This window comes from Schistosoma haematobium, chromosome 1, assembly GCF_000699445.3.
Source record: "Schistosoma haematobium chromosome 1, whole genome shotgun sequence".
NCBI lineage: Eukaryota > Metazoa > Platyhelminthes > Trematoda > Strigeidida > Schistosomatidae > Schistosoma > Schistosoma haematobium.
In genome coordinates this window covers 88,988,093-89,014,019 of record NC_067196.1, presented here as the reverse complement: position 1 = coordinate 89,014,019, position 25,927 = coordinate 88,988,093, and the positions used below count along the sequence as shown (strand labels likewise).

The window sequence follows — 25,927 nt, the reverse complement described above, 5'->3', positions numbered from 1 at the left end:
TCTCATTTTGTGGCACATGCTACTTGGTAAGTAGTAGTTGATAAAATAATGCTCACTTTTCATTCAGGGATGGCAAAAATGCGGAGTAATAACTAATAAGTCTGATGAACAAGCGTAGAGTCTGTAGGTTGTGTGATGTCCAGCAGATCGGCTAGAATAGCATCAATCAATTTGTCAGTAATGTTGTTATACAGCAATGTACGTGTAACTTTGAAATTTTTAGGCTCATAAAATCTCACGAGGATATTACCAAAGTACACTCACTATAAGTTTTACCAACTTCTGAAGCAATTAACCAAACTCTCACTTAAAATTGCCTTTATCCATTAACGGAAAATAATTCTCCCATGCCATTGATAATTCTTACTCATGTGGCGGTCTTTTAGATGCAGATAAAAGCATCACGTTTATCATATAAACCACCAATCATAAAAAGGTTGGAGTTACTAACACCAATGAGACACATCACACCTGCCATCATACATCTAACTTCTATGGAGAGTTTAATCTTACCAATCGACCAAACTGATAACCTCCTTCGGTTGATGTACATGTCAATAACGCGTGTACCAGGAAAAATGAAAACTGACAATCATTCTGCAGATCAGTCTAGTTGAGCGAATTACGAGAACCTGGAAGACTCTTAGCACTGGTTACAAACGAAAGAACACCGAACTGGTTACCTGAATTTCCTTGAGGAACAAACTTAGGTGGAAATACGGCAATAAATGTCATATCAGGAAGTTAAGTATCGTGTCCAGCCATTAAAGATTAAAGTCTATGACCTAAATTCTTGGTGAATAATTCCCATAATTCTAGGTTCTATCAAACCAGTCCTTACTCGTGTGTAGTATTTCCTAGATACATTTAGATTACGAAAGTTGAACGAGCGGATTTTAATACAGCTAAACAATTTCATCAGCGTCAACAGGTCAAATCCATTAACGAAAATAAATTACTGAATGAAGATCTAATTGTAAAGACTGAAATCCGGAGAAAATGTGTTTGTTCACGGCCAATACGGAGTAATAATCTTAGACCTAACAAGAGTCGATACACTTCCAGTATAGATAGTATCAGTGGCTATGCTAGCAACACTTACGTACATCAGGAGATAGCACAACAATTGCCCACATTTGTGATAAAATTCGGCTGTTATCATAAAAATCACAACCAGTACTATGTAAAACTTCGAATCCCATACTTATTTATGGTTTCAGAAATATCAAATCGAACTTTTTGTCTACATATTTATGAATTTGAATAGCTAATATTTATCTTAGAATTGTCGATAAAAAGAAAAACTCTCATGTGGGAAAACGATTTTATTGATTTCGTTAGTTTAGTGCAGTGATTAGATAGGCTACAATATATAAACGCCTAAAATCGTATTGTTTAGATTGAAAGAGGGTGAGTGGGGGGGGGGAAAGATGACAATAAAGAAGTTGGTGCAGGTAGTAACGAATAATAAAAGCATATTTTGCAGAAGTGAAGTATTGCAAATTGAATATAACATAATAGTACTCTCTAGAGCACAGATTTGAAGATATAGTTTTAATTTTTTGAACAGGTTAATAATATCTTTACGACCAGTCTCGTTTTCTGGAAATGAAGATAATGGTAATGAATATCCTGACTGCATGTTATTAATAACCAGTGAGTTCTGCGAAAGTTTGATCCAGTTCACCGCTAAGAGCTTTGTATCGTTCTTTCTCAGCCAATAAGTCATCTAGATTGGGAAAAAGTTTTAGCATAGAAAAGGATGATAGATTAATTTTTGTGCTGGTACTCCTAAACTGTTCATATGAAACCAGCTTAAACCTTATTGCATTGTCAAATTAAAAGGGTAATCCTTATTCCATAAGGAATTCAAAAATAGAGGTATCCTCCACAGCCGATCTGTAATGTATACAAGGGTACCCTCTTAATTGTACTGAAAGTATTTGCACGAAAGTAGAAAATACTCATTTCATCTGGTAAATGTCTCCATGTGACTCGTATACCAAGCTCAACACTATGTAATTGATTTTGAGTCACATTATTTATGGGAGCTGGTGATACTATTCGGCTATTGAAAGTGATATAGGTGGGGCGAAGTTCATGATCATATTCATATTTCAACAGAACACAAAATTAAAACACTTAAATTTATTAAAGATTAAACAAACAAATAAACAACATGATGCTTTAAAAGTAAAATATAAATAAGCAAAATGCACACAAAAACTAGGACAAATTGAGCATTCACAAGAGTATAAACTGTGGAAGAAAAAAAAAGCCCAAACCAAGAATTGAACAAAAAAAATAAAGTAACAATGGACAAACTACATGCGTATTAATGATTCATATTTGATTTAGTTCAATTATGTTATTCATGACAAAAGAAGCTTGATAAATAAAATGAATAAACAAGCCGAACAATACAACCATGTGCATACAATACATGCAATTTTGTATTCAGGTTGTGAAATGTTGATGTAAACAGAAAGTAAGCTGAATAAATTAGATCGAATGAAATTCATTGATCATTGTATCCATTTCTTTGCGTAATGTTTCATACATAGTACGTTCCGTAATTATACGTTCTAAACAAGAAGACAAATTTATTGAGATTAATTATTGAAAATCTTATTAATGTAAGATATATATTTATACGAAAATACGGTGTGTTTAACAGAAACTGTATAGGCACCTCAATTTGTAGTTCAATTGTACGGTATGGCGTTATCAGCTTACACTGTAACTTCATCATAAATGACTTAGAATAATCTATTAAATGTAGATAATCAGGTCAATCTAACACAATAATCAATGGGAAAGTGAATCTGCATAAAGATAACATGATGGTAAATAATTGTTAGAATACACAGTCCACTCAAAGAATTCAACAACAATTAATTTTAAAAGGAAATTTCTAAACCATGTAGGTACAGTAAAACTCAAACGTTTCAAAAACCTGCATCCACAACATCTGATTTTTCAAGACATCAAAATCTACCTAAACATGGATACATTATTATGAGTCGACTCTAACCTTACTAAGGAGTACAGTGTAATTTATTTTTGCGTTGTGATTTTGAAACGCATAGCTTAAGACAGTCATAACAACTACTTTGACAGATAATCTTCGTCTTCTTATCACACTATTGAAATTTATCAAAGGCACTAATTGCTTTACATATATAACATTTATGAAATTGTTCTCAAAATAAGTTTGACACAATCGTTTAAATTTATCCATATGATTAAATTCAACTCATTCACAATAGAGGTGAATAAATTTCTTAGTTTAACTGAAGTGAATCCCAAAAATTTGACATAATATAAAAGCATTGAATAACATCAACTCCGCCTGGAGTCCCTCCGGGGGCTACTGCCGGTCTCAAGCCCGGATAAAGAAGGAGGGTTGGGCATAGGGTTAGCGACCCCATCCGGTAGAAAACTAACTCGCTAAAAAAACGCTAACCAGAAAAAAATTATTCAAGCAATTGAATAACATCACAATGTAACTATTCTTTCAAGGTCAAGTGGCAAATTATAATGTATATGTGTATTAAACAGTTCATTATATTTGTATCTTTTCAGTGTTTGTTCACTGACTATAATTAACCAGTGACAATGAGTGAATATTTCTGCCAGGTGGAATCTAATGAATAGTGAAAATCGGTTTTTGAATATTGTGCTATTGGAATGTATAATTTTTTACTTTTTACCTAATATTAGATATATATTCTCTGAAATCCACTTCTTTACTGACTTTAGTATTTGGCATTGCTTGTTATCAAATCTAGCTTACTGTGTTATTTGAATTAGTAGTAACTGGGATCAAGTGAATGCTGATTAAGGGTTAAATATTGTTACGTTCACCTAATTAGAGAAATTTTAATGGAATAGAATTTGATCGATAAAGTTACAATATGACCACTAGACTGGGTGACTCGACATTGCATACACTATGTTGAAATGTAAGGTGGTGGTTGAAGGTATTCCATGTCAAGTCATCTAGACTAGTGGCCACATTTCAACTTGGTCGATAGAATTTGATCTGCACTAGGAAGGACCTGACAAACGTGAAATTGGTTACTACCCAGTGATCAATCAATTGTAAATATATACCACTCTTACAGAAGGTCAGTCGCAACCCCAGTATCTCAGTGGTAACATCCCTGACTGTGAAGCTGGGTGACGCAGAATCGAGTTCGTCAGGGAGTATCAGTTCCCTCAAGATTAAAGGTACACCTTGATGACATAACAGTGTCCTGACGACTAGTTTTAATCACCACTTTACACAGATGTTCGTTGTGTCGTGGAATTACTACTGTCAACTATGATGGCAAACACTGACAAATGAACCACATGACCAGTCAATGAGGAAGAAGCATACATCTGGAATGAAGTTTAGAGTATCCAGACAAAAACAGCTAACACCGTAATAAATATATTTCAAAAAAGTCAATCCATATTATTTATTAAATCAAAATATCAGAAATATCATATTAATCACCTTTTGCTTTTTTTATTTCCATAAGACGTCGATTAACTTCCGCTTCAGCAGTATCAGCTCGAAATTCAGCCTGAATATTAGTATTTCATGGTAATGAGAGAAACGAGTAATACGAAAAAGCATAGACAAATAGAATGATAAATGGAGATCAAACAAAAAACAAAGGATAGGAGTTTAAAACATGCCAGAGCATTCAAACAAATATCTATGATCAAGATACTTTTAACCAATGTTTCAATGCACAATCCTATAATCTATACATAAGTACAGGCATGTTTTATTATCATAGTTAAGATGGAAATAGGAAAAAAATTCCCACCTTCCAAATGATCAACCTCATTTTGTAGTTTGGATACTTGACGTTCAGCTTCAGTTGCTCTTTGCTCAGCCTATTTATAATACATATAGATTAACAAAAGTTACTTAATTCAATAGTTTATCTCATGATTATTTCTTTTCGTAAGAAATTGATGCAACACTGACATTCGATAGCTAAAGGGGAGCAAGTAACCATTGAGTATAATTATTCTATTTCATGCAAATGTAGATCCTTCAAAATAAAATACACATGCAAAATAGAAAACAAGTCTTCTTGTGAATAGAATTATTCATATCTGAATATTGATTGATCGTAAAAGAAGTTATTGTTGTCAACAGCAATCTAACGTTATAATACATGAAATAATGAGTTCAATTAACGTTGTAAACACAATAACATTATTGGAAAGTGATATATAAGTCAAATCACAGGCTTATGGATTCGTTGTAAGAAAATGAATTAATATCAATGTTGATATTTTTCAGAAGGGGTTTTATGGAGATTTTAGTAATTTCAATAGTTGAAATCTCCTTCCCTAAAATAACCGGACTAACTACTAAGTTATTATATGATATGTTTAACGAACAAGTCAGTCATAGTTATAGTTAACATACAGCTTGGGATAATATGTACGAATAAAAGAATCAATCTTTTGAGTATATTAGTTTAATTTCACACACATAGTTCCCTTAATTATCTTGAAGAGAACAAAAACAATGATTGATACAGAATAATATGAGTTCATTTTATTTTGTTAGGTTCTCATCAGTTGTTTACAACCTATAATATTTTGAAATCAACATGAGATTTGTATTTAATAAATGAGTTCTACTTTACTTCCTTTAATCTACGCAGTTCACTTAGTAGCGATCAGTGTTTTCACACAATCCCAATCTTGGATAAGATTACATTTAGCTTCATCGGTCAGTCTGTCATTGAAAGGCGTACCTCAGAAGTACATAAACCTTGTGAAGGCTCTTTATTCGAACACTACTAGTCGAGTCAGAGCTTATGGCGAAATCTCAGCACGGATTCGAAAAGCTCGTTTGGCTTTCGCCAACTTATGTCACCTATGGCGAGATATCCGTCTGTCAATGAAGGGACGAATATACTGCGAGGCAGTTCGTTGCGTTTTACTTTTCGGCTGCGAAACATGGCTATCAAGAGTTGAAGATATTCGCAAGCTACTAATATTTGACCACAGATGCCTTAGAAATATTGCTCGCATCTGTTGGGATCACCGGGTAAGTAATAGTAAGGTACTATATCTTTATATACAATCTTTCTTTTATATATTACCACCACTGACTTAACTACTTCTATGAATCCGGTGTTCATCTTGCTGTGCTAATGCGGTATGGCAACTTGAACCGATGCATATATGTATGCCTGGCCCTACGTTGTAGCTGACTGACTGACTAAATAGTTATGTTGTAATATTTATCCAAATCCGCGATAATGACAGATACAAAGAATTGAACCTCAACAATGTAACATAAATCCTTCCGTGTTTCTAGGGTAATCTTTATCTTCATAATTAAAAAGATAATTAGAAAATAAAGATTTCTATTAGATTATGAAATAGACAACAGACTTCCTTCATTTGACTGACAGAATCCAACGATATTTATTTATTGCTGAAAATACATGATACACATATGTTTTTCTTATTATAAATAAGTCAACTTACCTCTTTAACATGATGAGTTAAAACACTTAAACGTTCTTCCAAATCTTTTTCAATTTCAGCAGACTAAAATACGCCATGCATAATCGATGAATATTTCAAATGCATGCAATTTTAGACAAAATAGATGTATGTATCGACCGAAAGAGAAACAAAATGTAGATAAATGAGTTTGTCATGGCAAAATGGAGTTCTAAAAATAATTTGTAATGATTTATAGTGTAATATCGAGGCATACGCACAGTATGCACATATGCCAATAACAAACTGATCAATTGCAGTCTTAAACTTCAATGGGAAGATACAAGCCAAGCAATACCAAGTGAATTTATAGTGTACATCTACATTTATAATAATTATTATATTCAGACTAGAAATGTTACATCCTAAGGATGAACACATTGCAACATGATCGATAGCATTCGATCTGCACTAATAGGGACTAGACAAGCATGAGATTGATCACCACCCAGTGATCAATCAATTGTGATTACATCTCAGTCCTACAGGAGGTTAGTCACGGCTCGGATAGCTCAGTGGTAACGTCTCTGACTGTGAAGCTGGGTGACACGAGATCGAATCCGCCAGGGAGCACCAGTTCCCTCAAGATTACAGGTACACCTTGCTGACGAGTGCCAAGTAGCACGAAACCCGGGTCCAGGGTTTCCTGTTGACTACCTCCAACCACCATCTAATCTCAATACATAGTGCCCGCAGTGTCGAGTCACCTAGACTGGTGGCCACATTGCAACATGATCGATAGCATTCGATCTGCACTAATAGGGACTAGACAAGCATGAGATTGATCACCACCCAGTGATCAATCAATTGTGAAGGATGAACTAAGCCCAGTATGAAAAGTAGATCAAACTACTAGTCCGGTAGAATGTAAAAAAAAAACAACAGATTTTGTCTATGCAAAGATATGTGTTTGTACTTATTTAAGAAATGTTAAGTAAATAAACAGGAAGTGAATAAAGGTCAGTTAGTACTAAGGTCATTCTCTGTGAGAATAAGTGGAACAATCATTCAATAGTAAAAATCGATGGCGAACAATGCAATGTAGAAAAATATCAAAACACATGCAAAACCGATTTGCACACATATATATTCCTACGAACAAACGATTAAATGCCAAATAATAAATTCATCATAACCAAACAGACACACACACACACACAAACTAAACAAGGCTTACAGCCTTCAATCGTTCTGTTAAATCTCGGATTGTTTCTTCATAGCTTTCCTCACGTTGGGCTGACTAGATGACAGAAAACAGTAAGTCATTTTTCCGAATAGAAAACAAGACAACAGTAACAAATATAAACATTTGATCAGGTAAAAACTGTCATCATTAGATAAGAACAAGAACAGTAGTCAGTCAATATCATTTTATTTGTTTACCAGTACTAACTGAGTTCTGTTGATCGAATTTTCAATATGGTCATCAAGCTAACTGATATGATATGAAATTACGAAACCGGCTAGTTCGAGTTTGAATTTTTCAAAGTGGATCAATTTTCAAAGAGATGGGGATATATCTTGTAGATGAATGTCGAGTAGAACAAGTGAATATCGAAGACGATAAATAACCAACCTGATTTGTATGAACTAAATTAGCAGTTGAATGAAATGTTTTGTAAAGATTTATCCAATTTGAAGATAGCTATGGTTACAAATTGGGAGAGCAAGGCCAGTATTCCGTTGATTGAAGAACATCTGGAACACTAAACAACTGTCAGGCAACATTAGTCAGAATTTTCAATACAAATGCTAAGACAATCCTATTGTATGGAGCTAGGACTTGGAGAACTACTACAGCCATTGTCCAGGAAGTACAGGGATTTATAAACAGTTGTCTACGCAAGATACTCTAAATCAGTTGACTAAACGCCATCAGCGACAACCGAATGTGGAAGAAGACAAACCAACTTCCAGCTGAAGAGAAAATTAGGAAAAGTTGCTGAACGCATTACGGAAACCATCAAATTGCACGAGGCAAGCCCTAACTTAAAATCCTGAAGGCAATAGCGAAAAAGACAGACCAAAGAACACATTACGCCTGGAACTGGAGGCGGACATAAAAATAAATTTCACTTGGTAATAATTGGGAAAGAGATCCCAGGTCAGAGTAGGTTGGAGAATCCTGACTGGCGTTCTATGCTCCACAAGAGGTAATAGGTGTACATAAGTAATTGTTACGAAGAGAAGCCAGCAGAGGAATTCTTATAAATCGATTGAATATCGAACAACCCACTCCCCTCGTTGACACTACACGACAGGATTTTATGATAGGCACAGTATCATTTGAGATACAAAGGATAACTATATTTAAATTTTACTAGTCAGCCACTTCCTTGTGACTGGTTTCATTCCACAGGTCACATATTTCCTACTTAAAAACTTTACCCAACCCATCTAAAACGAAATCACTGATGAAGGCGAAATTAATATTCAATAAAGTGGTTTGCTGAATTTTAAAAGGGTAACCACCACTTTCGTTTTCTACTTAATTTTGACAGCATACGCTATACCGTCATTTTGCTGATTCTACTAGAAATATAATTTTTAAGCAAATAAAAAACAAACTAACAAATAGATTTACTGACGCAAGGAAAATACTAGGCTATTATCCATAACTCTCCCAGAAGCACCACTAAAACCCATCTAATCATTGAGGAGTAGGGACTTATTGGTTAGAAAAGCTTAACTTCCAATCAGTAGGTCAGTAGTTTAAACATTGGTTAACCTATATAGATTAGAACATCCAGGTAGAAGTTGTGTACAAAAGTATGTACTTGGTGAATGAGTCGCATTACGATTATTATAGAGATTTATAAACAAAGGACACCCATTTTAAACTATTACATGTTTATACCATTAGGAACATTAAGAAATGTATTTTATATATGTTGTTGAATAACTTATCGACCAATGTGAGGCATAGACTCCATTTAAAGCCTAATTTTAGTCACATGGTAACAAATTATCAGTTCAGATTAATAAAGATTATGATACAAGTAGCACACCTCAACTTACCCACTGGATTTCAGTCTTCAGCACTAATGTCTTTAAAGTATAGAGCTAAGACATCAAGAACAACTCAAAGGAAGTTCGTGTGTGACTGGCCTTAAGCGATTGTCTTTTCCCTGCTTCGGTCTGGGAACCTAGGGGGTGTCGTAGCCCACACACAAATCAAGTGACTTGTGTGGCTCGTACGTATTCGGTGTCCCTTTGTACCAATATTTATGTGTTCAAATAAATAATAAAATAATAATTGTCTCTTGAGCCCTGGGATGACGCTTCAAAGTGGCTAAGACCGCCACTAGTTCAATTCTTTTTTTAGGTACCTTAAGAGAAAGTATCCTCAGATGATGTGGGCAATAGAAAAGTTATGACTGCTTGCATACTTCAAATGGCACTTGAGACCATGTTTAATGATAGTGAAAATACATCAAGAATGAAATTAATATATGGAGGTGTATAACTTAATGATTATAGTACTCGACTTCCACGATCAGTAGGTAGGATTTGAAAACGCCTTCTTCGTGAGTGACTGTCTGGCCAAAAGAATGGCAGTGGAATTGAGTTTGAACTTGTGACTTGCTGGTCAAAATCTGAGTGCTTTAACCAGTTAGCTAACCATCCCGATTGAGTGTTAAAATGAAAGTCAACAAACGTTATCACAGTGGGGTGGCAATTATAATTATTTTACTTAGCAACAAGCAGTTTTTATGTATAAAATTCTCAAAAGAATGTTGAATACTAGAACAGTGGCAGTGACTACTACGTAGCTTAGTAATTATATAGAAGCTTACTTTACGAATTTACGAACCATATCTACACATATATCAGGTGAAATGAAACGACCTGGATGGCTGTGATAGATAATTCAACAAAAGTCGAACTCTGAGTAATTTATGGACCATATCAACTCCCAGCATAAGACAAAGGTTAGACAATATTTATCATTCAGTTGTCCAGGTTAATACATATGAGTGTTTAAACTAAAATAAACATATTACGCACTTTAGTTATCTAGACTGTCAAATTTTCTTTAAAGAACGAATGAGCAAAGAAAGATTCTCATTTCTACATAGTCGAACTATCAATACAGATAAATATATACGTATTGTGAAATTACCTCTTGTTCGGAAATTTCAAGAGCTTTCATGTTATTACCAACAACTCGTAGTTCCTCTTCCAATTCTACTATTTTGCTTAAATTTGAGAGGGAAAAATGTATGATGGTTAATTATATAGCATTCCTATATTGGTTTGAAAGAGGTGTAGGATGCAGAAGCATATATTTGTCGATGTATATGTGATAAACAATCACGCAAACTAATCATGCAATACTACATATCATACAAACTTTCATACAAGTCAAAAACGAACAGCAGTAAAAAAAAGGTTGCAAGAAAGTATTGACAGGCAAGTTTAGTTAAATAAAACAGTAAAAGAAAAGCTAACTAAAAAGAAGTCTGGCAAAGTAAGTTATATTCACATGAATATGATGTACTATCTAAAGAAATGGTAAAAGAAAAGTGGAGAAAAAAGTAATGATTTAAAAAGAATCAGATTATGTTATTTAAAGCTAAATCTTGTTAGTTAGATTGCTTTAAATATTTTTAGTGTCATGTTTCACTTATTGTGATTGTTAAACTAAACCTTGTCACATGGAAATCTAAGTGTTAGTCAGTAACAACGTAGAACTTCTTACGTACGTACATCAGTTCGAGTTGCCACACCACATTAGCACAGAGATGTAGTTGTCGATTCATATCCCGTAGTGGTGGAAGTAGTAAAATTATAAGCAATAATCAGAAAGATTAGGGTTTGAAGATGTTATTCAAGGAGTATAATACAGTGAAATAAATTTGGAAAGAGAAAAAAAGAAGGGACATGAAGAATTCAGAAGATTAGAATTTGGGAGAACACGAAGAGTAGATGCACCTGTGCCATTGCAAACGATTTTGAGCCATGTCATTCAAGGTCTCTAACCATCGGTTGCTATCGTCTCGCGGATCCCAACCATGTAGTTTACACCTATCAATATGACTCAGTCCACTTGTCAGTGAATTCATGGATTTATACCATGTTTTGGTCTGGCCACCCCTAGCTTTCTTCCAACCTACTCCTACGCCGTAAAACATCGCAAGTCGGGGTAGTCGGTAGTTGGGCATACGTAACACGTGTCCCAACTATCTCAACTGATGAAGTTTCACTACTTCATCAATTGATTTGCCATCCTTACCTAGTACCCGTTTCTTAACAACTACATTACTTACTCGGTGGTCTCAGGATATACGAGTAATGAAAATCTAAGTGTATTTAATCCGGACAAATAAATTACTAAAACCAATTTTCAATAATTTGCACTTACAATACAGATGAGTATTTGTAAATTCTAAGAATTATTTGTCAGTAGTATCTATTCATGTGCATATTTCTTCTATCTGGATGATTTCAATTGAAATAGTGAATATTATAAGTTGAAGTGTATTTTCCACAATTAAAGATCCAAGTATGCTACATCAATGATCTTTGTTTCAAAATAATTCAATGTAACTTAGTGAAAAAATATCAGATTAATGATCTGAGATTTAGATTATAACATATTTTGTACGAGAATGCTAGTGACATGAGTTGGCTACTTTAAACGAAGTAGGTGGAGCAAAGTTTGAAAGTAGAACTCAAAGATTGAAAATTGGTTGCTTTAGTTATTATTCTATCTTACGAAGACGGTATAACACTACTATTTTGTTCGAGTAAATTGTTGGGATCGGTTTATACATCTTGAATACTGGGTTAAAAATTTAAGACATGTCTAGTTACATAACTAATATTGCCAATAGGAGTTGTAATTTCCATAAGATTTATGCATGTAAATTTACTAGGAAAACTTTCTATTAGATTAAAAAATGAGGATACATTTCAACTGAGTTAGTAAACAAAATATCGCCTTTGATACGAGTCGACAAAATAAAATAAAGTTGACGTTGACTGTCATCATGGATAGCTACCAGTTGAAGAACCGCCGAAGATGCATTGTACGGTCTTTTTCTTTCCAAATGGAAGCTCTTAAGAATTGCAAACTTACACAAAATCAACATTAGACTTTTACATAAGCACAACACAGTTCTAAATTCATGTATATAATGTTCGAACACGGTGGTAAGCCATCTTTACAAAACTACTGTAGACTAAATCAAAACTTGACATGAAAAAAATAATGTATATACCTGTTCTTTTTTAATCTCCATAGATTTCCATTTACCTGCCAAACCCCTTAGAGTATTCTCCAGTTCAGTGACGAGTCTACAGAGGAAAAACACGAGGCTGGTAAAATGAAAATTTTGAGTGAGCAAAATCAATTTTGTGAAGATAGCACTGAGGGGAAATTAGTCTCTACTATAAATCATGGTGATTTTAAACAATATTATTAACATTGATGGGACTAGAATCTAGCTTTTCGTATATCAAGAAAGTTATATGCACCATAACAATTAGTATTATTCTTTTTCCATTCCCTCTTATTATTTAAATCGTCATAGTTTTAAGATTGGTTTCTTATTTCCAAAAAGAGATTTGTGTACAGAAACGAAAACAAAAGGAATATGATTACATTTGTGTTGGGATATTCAGAAAAATATCCCAAAAATTATTTTGTTAAGTCTAATGCTATCCTTGGACTTGAGATGGTGTCATTTTCTTATTGGTCAATGTTTATTTCACATGTCATTTTCCTACTGGTCAATATTGTACAATGTTATTTTCTATTTTATGGTACGATGTGGTCTGCTTGACTGGTATATAAACAAAGTATGTTTGAAATATAACGATTCATATCTCCGAGGCTGAGACTTGCGTTCTGGACTCAACTGGCTAGGCTAGACAGGGAAGCGGGACCAATCAGAACCCTAGGCCGTTCTTACGTGTTTGTGCGTCTTTGGTCCGATCGACAATTCGCTGTCCTCTGATTTGCAGCATCACAGTTATAGCAATTTGAAAGTAAAATCATCAAAATTATGATTATCTAACAACTTCTATTTACAGAATAGGAAAATCAATCATCGGATATATATCACCGAAATTTGAACAGAATCGTATTTTTAGACAGAGTATGACCAAAGTTGTTATGCCACGTATATTTGTAATAACTTCACATTGTAAATGATAAGATATTGAATAGATGGGAAGCAGCTAAAATAAACAGTTATGGGATCTTCTTCAAGTTGTAGTTCAACTGACTATGAAATAACCGCTTCATCACAGGTCTAGGAATTAGAGATATTTGTCTTGCATTGTTTACCTTGATCACATCGTTAAGATCAGATAAAAAGATATACCTTACAATCTGTGATGTATTGGTGATTGACACTTCTAGCTATTAACTTTTTAAGGTCATTCGATCTAAGATAACTAGGAAGAGAAAAGTAAAAATTAGCAATGTAACCTCGCAGTCTAAGATAGAAATGGCGATATTATGTATGGATTTTTTGAATATTTACCACTACGTCGAGTTTATACTTTGAAATTTTCACTTCAATAACGATAAATCCATCAAGCAACATTTTTTAGCGCGCTGACGTTGCACCAAGAAACAGTTAACGGCATTTGTAATATCCCGATGAGTAGAAAAAATAGATTTTCTGACATCTCGTGACTCAGTGTAATCTAAGTTTAACCTCGGATTAATTTTGATTTGGTTATTTATTCTCTGAAGAGATGGCTTAAACTGAGTCAAGAAACGTTAGAAAACCTAATTTTTCTACTCATTGGGATATTACAAATATATTACTATTATTTATAACAATCTACCCAATTCTCAATTTATTCGAAATTTTCAAATCGAACCTTGATAATGATACCTAGTTAACAACATTACTTTCCTTTTAGACGTGACGTTTGCTGCTATAATACTTTCTTGGTGTGGATACGACCTTACGGAACAAGAATCTCAAGCAACTTAAAAGTAACAAAATAAACAACTTACAACGGATTGAAAAACAACTGAACACAAACTTACTCTTCGGATTTAGCCATGCGTGTTTCAGCTTCAGCTAAATTCTTCTCAGTTAAGGCCAGTGTACAAGAGATCTTCAGGTGATTTGAACAAATTCACAGGCAGTTATAATAAAGTGCAGATTATGGTCACGGAGTGGAAGACATTTTTAATACGAAACAAAGAGAAAGACATGCGGTTAATAAATGCACAAAAACTACAAATACTTAACACGAATAGTAATAATAATTTCAAGACAGTTGTTGACGTTTATTTAAACACAATAAAACCATGCAGCATAATGGACGATGCATGAAATACGTTGTTTGCTTGTTATGCATATATGTGTTTCTGGCTACCTTTCTGCAGCTTCGAGACGAGCTTCCGCACGCTCAAAATCAACTTCTGCAATAGCTAATTTACGTGCAGCCTAAAAAGGGAGAGAAAATAGCATCAAATAGGGCTTGCAATCGTGATAAACAAATAAATATATCAAAACACAAATGTAACTGTATAATTTTAATAATACCAATGAATATTAACTCATCTATTAATGTGATTACGACATATGGTCAGGGTTCAACCCATGGTCCATAAAATTTATTTATACTCTTGGTGGCCTGAGCGCTACAACATGGCGATTAATACATCAATAAAGAGAAAAATGGCATCTTTGAGGACTAGATAGGTATTTTTTCTGATTAACGGCAGGAAAAAAATAGGGATGCGGAAATAGCTTAAATGTGTTTACGTACTAAGCTTTTAAATAATGACTGGTTGGTTAAGGTCCTGCTCTATCCACGACGATTTGGGTAGCCAGGTAATATTATTGGGGTCTACGGGAGCGGTTAGGTTTAGAAACAAATCTAATAACTAATACATCGTTGCTTTAATTCATGATATTAATGGTAATTAATGCAGATTTAATGGATCCCGAACACGATCAAGGAAAATCACAGTTGGAAAAGAGTTTAGCCTTACAAACTAGTGGCAAATAGATGGAGGACAAACGTTCATGTGATTAAAAGGATACTGATAATCAGTATTATCGCTTGTACAACAATATATTTCTTATAAAGACTGTAGTTAACTATATTATTGCCACATAAGATGTCCGGTATTAATCTTTGAGAACAAGCGATAAAAACGTAACACAGAATGATTTGAAGAGTCTAATCAGACTCGGGTGTTTTAGAAGCTTAAAATTTATTTTAAGTTTTATTCAAGTGATAAAATTAACCTTCAAAAGTTATTATAGATTGAGTTGTACATTGTCCGTCGTACGAAATCACAAAATATGTTTAAATTGTGGTAAAAAAAGGCTAGGTAGTGATGTCAGTCACTTAAATGAGTGTAGGAAAAGTAAGTAACATTGCTAAATATCAAACAGATGACCAGCTTTCATTATATAAGCTCAATAAAAAATGATGGTTTTTATCAATGTTTGATTTGTGAGAAAACGGTTTTTGTAGGCCTCGTTGTAACATGGCTCCACAACGACTGAAGAGTTTTTCCATACATATTTGAGCCAGAACCAAAGTGTGCATGATCTCACTCTAAGTTGTCTACCGGGTACAGATTAGTGTAGTTGGCCTTGGGCAGAACATAACAGTTGTTTTGACGTATGGAGCCAAATACTTTTAACATACAAATGTGGCTTTCAGACTAATGTAATTACATGTGTAGTCGATAAATGGTGGCTTGAAGTGCAGTTTACTTACTTTATTGTGAATAACATTAATGGATCAGAAAGTCTAAAAGATACAGGTACCTCTACTGATTAACTAGCTAATCTTACGTACTATAGTGGTGAAACATCCATTTAACTACTAACTTTCAGTGATATAGTTCATCTAGTAACTTCAACCAAACAAAAAAAGTGTAGAGATAGGATACATTGTGTATGCTCAATTTACTACACTTTATGACGAAACGGAAGTCGGATATTAACACGAACGGAAAGATATTAGAATCAGTAAGAAGAGATGAAAAACGGATAATGAAATATTTTGGATTCACAGGAAAGAGAAATTCATCTACACCACTGCGATCGATTTGAAGCCGTGATGCCTGTCATATTTAATAGCTGATATCTATCACTTTGAAGGTCTTAATTAGGATGTATATACTTGTCTACACGACAGTTACTTCATGGACAGACAGGATGTTTTGATCTGAACTGTGACTATAATTGAGATGAGACTCCAGGTCGTAGCAGATGATCGGTTGGGATGTGAAGCAATAATAAGTCGTGGTCAGTGCAGACTTACAGCTAGTCGACTAGCATTCCTTGCATTTAGAATTGCACCTGAAACTAATATTATTTAGTGAAATGTTTCACTAAATTTCAGGCACTATTGAAAAGATACCTGTGACTGGATATCAATGATGTATATATACGCATTTTTTTAATGCCTCTAATAACTTCCCATATGCTTTGCCGACGCCACAGATGGTGTTGGCTGACAAATAAATCTATTATACCGTGAGGCTTCATCAGCGAACAGCCCACCAAGGTTGATGTAACACTAAGATTTTTCCTGCTCTTATACTATTAAACCAGATATCATTAAAAACCATGCTTATAATACCCAGTTCGCCATCTCTACAACACAAAGAATATATGCCTCATAAAGTATCCAGGACTCACCTCGTCATATTTACGGTCTGCATCCTCGGCAATATACTTGGCTTCTTTTTGTTGATCCTCCAGTTGGTTAAGCCGCTCATCATCAGCAATCGAACGAATCTCAAGGTCTTTTCGTCCACTATGTGCAGGTTATTAAATTAAAGAAAGTGTGGGATTAATATATAGACATTTAAAAACCTAACAAATCTTCTAAAATCTCTACCTCTTTATATTTCTTATCAGTTTCCTTAGCAGCTTCTGTTGCGTCCTCGACAGCTTTCTGTAGCTGCTCTACTTTCTTGTCGTACGTGTCCATTTTATTTTGAACTTGACGCCACGCACTGCATGCATACATGCAAAAAATTACGTTAAAATTATGCATGCGAAAAAGGTGAACAAGTGAGAATACTTGCCACGAACGCTTACCGTTCACTTTCCTCTGCGGTTTTACTTGCTTCCTCTAACTTGGTCAATGTTTCAGTTAGACGGCTTGAAGAAACTTCAAGATCTTCCTCTAACAAACGAATTCTACGAGTCATCGCTGCCACTTCAGCTTCAGCCTGAAAAAGCGACAAAGAGCAAACTATAAAATGTGCCAAATAACAATGTGTACACGGGGTACACAAGCTAAAAAATAATTAAAAAATTGGCTTGAAAAGTTCAACATCAAACTTTGATTAGAAATTAACAAGTACGTACCAAGAATGGTACTCTCATGTACCCATGTTGTAGAAACCACTAATTCATAGTATTCCTCTTTGAGAATGGAGGGTTGTACATTTGCGTTAGTTCTTTTATCAGTGGGTTTAATTAGTGTATCCTACATTTTCTTGAACAATCTACTACAAAACACTAATAACTTTTGACGTTACATGCTTAGAAAAGTTTTTAGATCGGAATAACAGTACCGTGGACGAGATTGATCAAATAGTAAGGCTAGACTATATGTTTAAGATATTATGAATTGTTATACATAAATAATTTCGAAAGCCTATGGAGATGTCATGACTTTTCAGTATCCTAATTGCAGTGGCTAACGTTAGCAAAGACCAGAGAACAAAAACAGAAGCTCATTGGATTTATTTTAATTGAGAATCATAGTAATAATATATTACATTTCTCAATATATCACTGTCTACAGTTACCATTCATACCTTTTCACGCAAGGCTGTCTCTTGTCTCAGTATTTCATCTTCTGCGATAACATCAAACTGTAATTTTTCTAACTCGGTCTGCATCTCCTTGATTTTCTTCTTAACGACAGTCGCAACATTTGATTCACCCATCATTGCTAAAGATGTAGCGCGACAGACAAGTGTACCTCTTTACCCAGCCTTGAGATGTCTAAATGTTTTTAATGTTAAATAAATTGTCGAGACACCAAAAATTTATTTCAACACTTTTTAAGGCATGTTTGAGCAACCGATCTAATCAGAGATTAGCTTTAGTATGATGTAGATAGTGCTTGACTTTCTCAGGGATATTAGACAGAGTTTCCCGGTAAACAAGTATCCACCGACGTGGGAATCTGTAGACAATAGAGTCCTTCAATGTAAAAGTCTTGTTGGTGTCTTCATTTGCTTTATTTAAATATATTCTCGAAGGTAGCAAAGTCATTTGTCTTACTCCATGCTGATGACAAAGATTTTGAGACCCATGCACTATATATATAAAAAAATGGTGCTTTTACAAAGCAACCAACATTTAACAATGGAATTAATGTACGGGTTGTCAAAGAAATGATTCTATGGAGAAAGTTACGATGCAATTGAATGACACAACAAGCGAGGTGCTGCAACCTAAAGTAATGAATTATAAAGATTTAGGGGTCATAATAAGCAACGACCTTTAAGTGAAGGGTAACTGTAAGACTGCTGCTGCTGAAGGCTTCAGGAACTTGTAGGCAACTTATAAGCCATTACATTACTTTGACGAAGGAATGTTTAAGGTTTTTTGCTCAAATTCCGTCTGTCTGCATCTCGAATATGGGATACAGGCAGTGAGTCCTTGTTTTAAGTATGAGATTGATATGATAGAATAAGTTCAACAGCGAGGAACCAAAATATCGAAAGGCCTCTCTGACCCATCTTAAGAGGACAGAACTAGGATAGCTCAACCTACTTCTTCTATATTACCACAGGTTATGGGATGATCTAATACGATGATTTTGGTATCACTATATCATTTCTTTTTCCTTTACTTAGAATTGATTCTCTGAGAGAACGTTTGTATAAAGCTCAAAAACTGAGACCCAATAGTTTATGTCTAGGGTTCCGTTTCTTGCACCGGGCATTGAATTGGTGGAAATCTTTACCACAACACGTAATACCAGCACCTTCTGTTAATACATTCAAAAGGAGATATGATCATTACAGTACTCAGTCAGTCAGTCAGTAACAACGTAGAACTTCTTACGTACGTACATCAGTTCGAGTTGCCACACCACATTAGCACAGAGATGCAGTTGTCGATTCAAATCCCGTAGTGGTAGAGGTAATAAGAGTATAAGCAGTAATCGGGAAGATTAGGGTTTGGAGATGTTATTTAAAGAGTATAATTCAGTGAAATAAATTTGGAAAGAGGAAAAAAGAAGGGACATGAAGAATTCAGAAGATTAGAATTTGGGAGAACACAGAGAGTGGATGCACCTGTGCCATTGCAAACGATTTTGAGCCATGTCATTCAGGCTCTCTAACCATCGGTTGCTATCATCTCGTGGTCCCCAACCATGTAGTCTACACCTACCAATATGACTCAGTTCACTTGTCAGTGACTTCATGGACTTGTGCCATGTTTTGGTTTGGCCGCCCCTAGCTTTCTTCCAACCTACTCCTATACCACTGAACATAGCACGTCGAGGCAGTACTACAAATTGCAGTGATTAACATAAGTTGATTGACTTCCTTTCCTTACTGCTGAAGACTAATATCAACCAGATGACTATTTCCACGGAATCTTTTTCAGGATAATCATATGTAACATGTAAGGAATGTGGATGCTTGATCATTTAAATGATATTATTTTAATTTAAACCTTGAGCAAAATAGTTTTAAATGACAGTAAGTCTATAAAAACTTAGGATGATTGATTAAGGGTTGACTGAAAACATCTAAGCAAATATCAAGACAGTAACGCTTAAGTATTCACTCACTTCCTTATTTTGTATGGAGATTATATCTCCTATTATGTCATGTTGAACGTTGAAAGCTTTGTGTGTTTGAAGAGGTAATATTGCACTCCACTGTATGCTGTCACACGATCTAAATAAAGAACTATTCGTTGCTGGTCTGGTTCCTATCAATAGAACGAGGTGTAACCACCGGAGCAAAAAGTATGTCTTACAACAGAACACAACTTATGAATTTAATTGTTGATCACCCAGAAATATAAGCAGTTGTTCAGTGTATTTTCAGAAGCACGAATTGTCGAGAAATTACTAAAACGATGGACGAACATCACAACTAAACCACACACTACATTGGATGACTCTACTGCTATTTTAGTAAATTTCAATCAATGGTTATTACTTGATGACCAGCAACTATAAACATCCCAACTATATGGGAAGTCAATTGCAGACAGATTAGCTCAGTGGTAACGTCTGGTAACGATAGTGAAGCTTGGTGGGGAGTATCCGAACCCCACATGTAACAACAGTTCCCTTATGATTATAGGTAAGCCTTACTGAGGAGTGCCAACTAGCACGATACATAAGTTCAGGGTTTCCTACTGATTATTTGGAATCAGTTAAAACATAGTGTGTTGTTCTAGTGATTACTGTGAATTATTTCACACTAACAATTTTCTGAAGCATGGAGTTATGCACAGTATAAATGAAAAAGAAATCATTCTACTTAATTGTCGCAGGTTTACAATCTCATTTACTCACGTAGCCGAACCTCCCAGTTTTTGCAAACTGCTTAAGCTCAATGGTCTCACTTTAAAGTCTGTAGCTATAACCAGTTACGGTGGTAGATTATTCTCAATGTAACTAAATTCTATGTGAATTTATGTAGATTTTTTGTCGAACTATTTGTTTCATGAAGACACATAAACAAGGAATAAGCATGATGATGTAATAAAAAATAATGATACTAGATTTAAGAAAAGGTTTTCAAATGTATATACGATTATACAGCTTGATGATAAATTCGTTGCAAATAGATCCTTCTACCGAATGTCGTTTTATTTATCTTTTAGTACTTGACATTAAATGACCTATTGAAAGCCCATTGATGTCTAGAGAGTGCATATAATTATTATTGTCAAAGTGTTAGTTTATTTTTCAATGATGAAACACATTATTCCTAGATCTTGACATCATTCTTAGCATTTCTTCGAATGCTTAAACTTGAATTTAATGAAATCTTAATTGAAAGTTGCTTTCTCACTCCTTTTAGTCACGGTGTAGTAATAATATTTACAAACTCTATCATAACCTATTTGCTAAGTAACAATTTATATACTTGATCTTGAATTGCACTTCAGGTATAAAAGTTGGTTGCACTACCGAAATGCTTAAAGATGATTGAATCAAGTTGAACTCGAACTTGTGACCGAAAGGTTGGCACCACTAGTTCATTTGCAATCATAATAACCAGTCACTGAAACATCTTCATGTGTATCCAAATAACAATCATTTATATATTATATAGTTAAAAGTTGTTATCAACTTACATTAGTAGCACGTTTGTCAGTTTCCTCTAATTTATTCATTTGTTCTTGTAATGTTTCTTGTACTTCATCACAATCAATTTGTGCTTGTTTCATTTTAGTATTTAATTCAGCAATTTCACTTTCACGTTTTTCACGTTCTTCTTCTTTCTTTTTAAGTAATTCTTCATATTGTACTGCTCTAAATAATAAATAAAATGAAAAAAATTTAACAAAATGAATAAAGACTTTATATCTTAAGAACAATTTTAATTGTTGCTATGTCCAAGTGATTACTTAGTCCAAAACATTCAATGAATAGAAAAAAAATGTTTTTTTTTTCATAATAAAATTAATGGAAATATAACATTTCATCATGTAGAAAGATGAATTTTCTATTCATTTAAAATTATCAGAAGGGATTTTGTGGGGATTTTAGAAATTTCACTGATTGAAATCATGAGTCAATTGAAGTTAGACCACCACAGAAAACCTGGAAGCAGCAGACGGTCGTTTCGTCCTAGTATGGGACTCCTCAACAGTGCGCATCCACGATCTCGCACCCCGCGAGATTCGAACCCAGGACCTATCAGTCTCGCGCCAGGCAATTAACCAACTAGACCACTGAGCCGGCTGGTATCCAACGGTGTCAATATCTGACTTCAACTAATCTACGAAGTCGGGCCAGCATACACCATTGTCTTCAGTGAGTTAATATCTCACAACAGACCTGGTTGAACTCCACTGGTAACGGCTTCTCACTAGAACTCCAGGAAATACCTCTTGCAAACAATCACTAATGAGCAGATGATTATTATCAGAAGGAGCCGTCCAGTGCTTCCAGGTTTTCCATGGTGGTCTAGCTTCAATTGACTCATTTAAAATTGTCAACTTAACTTCTAGTTAGTGATACTTGTAAACTTGCAATTAAATTTAGTCATTCATTGAAGTCTATAGATGATACAAATCAACGTGAAAAACACTGTTTCAATCAATTTAGGTATCATTTTTTTTGTTTGGTAAAATTGAAAATTAAAGGAATTTTTTCTTTAAAAAAAACGTTTTAAATAATGTTTACGATCACCTTTATTGAATCCATTTGATATATGAACTAATTCTTTCTTCCTGTATTATGCCCTGATATACAATCTTTCATTTATATATTATCACCATTGAATTAACTACATCTATGAATCCAGTGTTCATCTTGTTGTGCTAATGAGGTATGGATCGATGCATATATATGCCTGATCCTATGTTGTAGCTGACTGACTGACTGGTGATTATGATATGAAAACATTGTATATCTTTGCATATATGTATATGAGTACGTGCTTATTTCGTATGTGGAAAGATTTTAATAATAATAAGAATAATGATATCATTATTGGACGTTATCACTGAGCTAATCTAACTGTAACTGATCTCTTATATAGTTGGAACAACTACAGTTGCTGGTCATTAAGTTATAACTATTGATTGAAATTGACTAATATAGAGTAGTAGAGTTATTCAACACATATCAATTAGTTTCAATAACAAGTATATTACACATTGTAATCGTGTTATTTACAACAATGACATATTATTATTATTATTATTATTATTATTACACAACTAACCTTTCCATTGCATTCTCCTTCTCTAATTTCATTGCAATCATTTTCTTTTTAATTCCATCCATTTTTTATTATTATTAGGACTTTTTCTTTTATATAATGAAAACTAAAGTTACTTCTTATGGTTAATTCAGAATAGATCCTGTTATGAAGATTGAATTGAATTGAACTGAAGTGAACTTATCACTACAATGAATAATGAATACTGTAAATGATTTCAATAATGAAAATAAATAGGATCAAATGGAATTTATAATAATAAGAAGAAAAGAAATAATAATCAATTGTGCAACACATATACCCTAATGACATGTCATGTCAATTGGATACACAATGATTTTATAACCAATCAGAATAGGATTTAAAAAAATTCTTTTTCTGTATAAAGGTGGGGGGGAAGGAAAACACAAAAAAAAGGGGATACAATCACCTATTTAGAGTTAAACAAAAATGATGATACCAATGATCGATGAAGATTCTTTTCTTTTAAGAAAAAAATAATTTACAAATTACCTATTTTTCTTTATCATCATAATCAATTGTTGATTGTATTTGCACTTCGATTGTGATGACCTTGGGATTTAAATAATGTGTAGGGTAGAATGTATGATCCACCCACTCAAATATCTATTTGTTTAAATATGTATCAATATATACATATATAGGTGTGAACGCACATACGTGTGTGTGTGTATAGACACATATAAACAATTGGGAAAATGTTGAATGATTACTTCTGATAAGATAATCAATTTCATGTAATTTTAATATAACCTAAATTGATAGAAAATTAGGTAATAGGAAATGGGAATAAAATGAAACTGTTAGCCATTATCTATCTTTTGCTTGAACAATTTGTAACTTAAGGTTAGATTGAGGCAATCCCCGTACAAGATGTATATATGCCAATAAGAGACTTATCAGTTGTAGTCGTTAAACAATAACAGGAAGATACAAGTAAAACAATACCAAGTGAATTTAAACTTCATACTATTATTGCAAAATCAGGTGGCTATCAGGACTTGGTAGCTAAGTGGATAACGTGATGACATTTGAAATGAACGGTACTTGGTTTGAGGCCTAGAGTGAACATGAACTTTGAAATGCAGGTACATTCAGTTGACAAGTCCCAAATAGGAGGAAGCGCGCAACAAACTGGATTCCACTACTAATCTTTGCTTAAACAGCTTGTGTCAGTCAGTCAGTCAGCTACAACGTAGGACTAGGCACATATATGTATCGGTCCAATTTGCCATACCTCATTAACGCAGCAAGATGGACACCGGATTCATAAAAGTAGTTAATTCAGAGGTGGTAATATATAAAAGAAAGATTGCATATAAGGATATAATTGAGGAAGAAAGAATTAGTTGGTAGAAAGAAAGATATGAAGTGATTTTATTCTCTTAGTATACATCTACACCATTAACATCGATTCTGAGCCATGTCACCAGGATTCTCCAACCATTGGTTATGAAAGTCGTGTGGACCCCAACCAAGTAGTCTGCATCTACCAACATGGCTCAGACTAGAAGTTAGTGACTTCAAGGACTAATGCCACGTTTTGGTTTGGCCGCCACTAACTTTCTCCCAACCATCTCCAACATCGGTTAGCATTGCACTTCGTGGTAATCAGTGTTCAGGCATACGTAACACGTGGCCCAACCATCTCAGTCGATGAAGATTCACAACGTCATCAACTGAGTTACCATCATTCCTAATACCCTGTGTCTAACCTCACTATTACTTACCCGGTGACCCCAGCAGACGCTAGCCTGTGACTTGAGGATATATTGAGGTAATCCCCGCACACGATGTACATATAACAATGCGGTGATACAAGTAAAACGACACATAAGTGAATGTAATTGAAATAATTGATAGATTTAATAGATCAAGAATATTTTAGATGTATTTTCCACTATAGTCATCTTTTTTTTCAGATTCAAAATGTGATTACTTAAGGTAAAAGAATTCATATAAATTAAAATTGATGAAGTAACCATTTACTTTACTAAATCATTCTTCTAATCTTCTTATAACTGATAATAATCCACCATGAATCTGTGCATTAACATAATATAATATACTGACTATGTCTATGTATCTTTATGATTATTAAAACAATAGTTCGTATTAAAGTTGAAACAATTTTAATAAATAGTAAATTAGTGAACATATTGCCCTTGTGGAAAGTTCAAAGCAGATACTCATACTGTTTTTAATTTATAGACATCTACTTCCCCTTCCATTTTCTCCTAAAATCATCTACCCTCAACTGTTTTATTTCTCTTCCTATGATCCTACTGATTAAATTTAATATCAATTTCAAAATTATATCTTGTCATACTGAGTCGTCCTTTACTTACTTATTTACGCCTCTTACTCCTCATGGAGGAGTATAGGCCGCCAACCAGCATTCTCCATTCAACTATGTCCTCAACTATCCGTTCCAGCTGTTTCCAGTTACTCCTCATCCTTTTCATGTCTACTTCCGATTACCAACGC

At 34.1% G+C, this 25,927-nt stretch overlaps 1 protein-coding gene across 1 annotated transcript; it reads right to left on the bottom strand.

Annotated features, from left to right (window-relative positions):
* Positions 1 to 993: 993 nt before the first annotated feature.
* Positions 994 to 23,708, bottom strand: MS3_00002401 (Tropomyosin-1). The gene is made up of 9 exons (XM_051209976.1): positions 23,423 to 23,708; positions 21,825 to 22,002; positions 17,574 to 17,707; positions 17,169 to 17,286; positions 14,878 to 14,948; positions 10,655 to 10,730; positions 7,709 to 7,771; positions 4,824 to 4,893; positions 994 to 1,729 (listed from the first exon to the last, which is right to left on the bottom strand). The coding sequence occupies exons 1-9, from the start codon at positions 23,482 to 23,484 to the stop codon at positions 1,647 to 1,649; spliced, it is 855 nt and encodes a 284-aa protein (XP_051075461.1). The 5' UTR covers positions 23,485 to 23,708; the 3' UTR covers positions 994 to 1,646.
* Between the last annotated feature and the right edge of the window lie 2,219 nt (positions 23,709 to 25,927).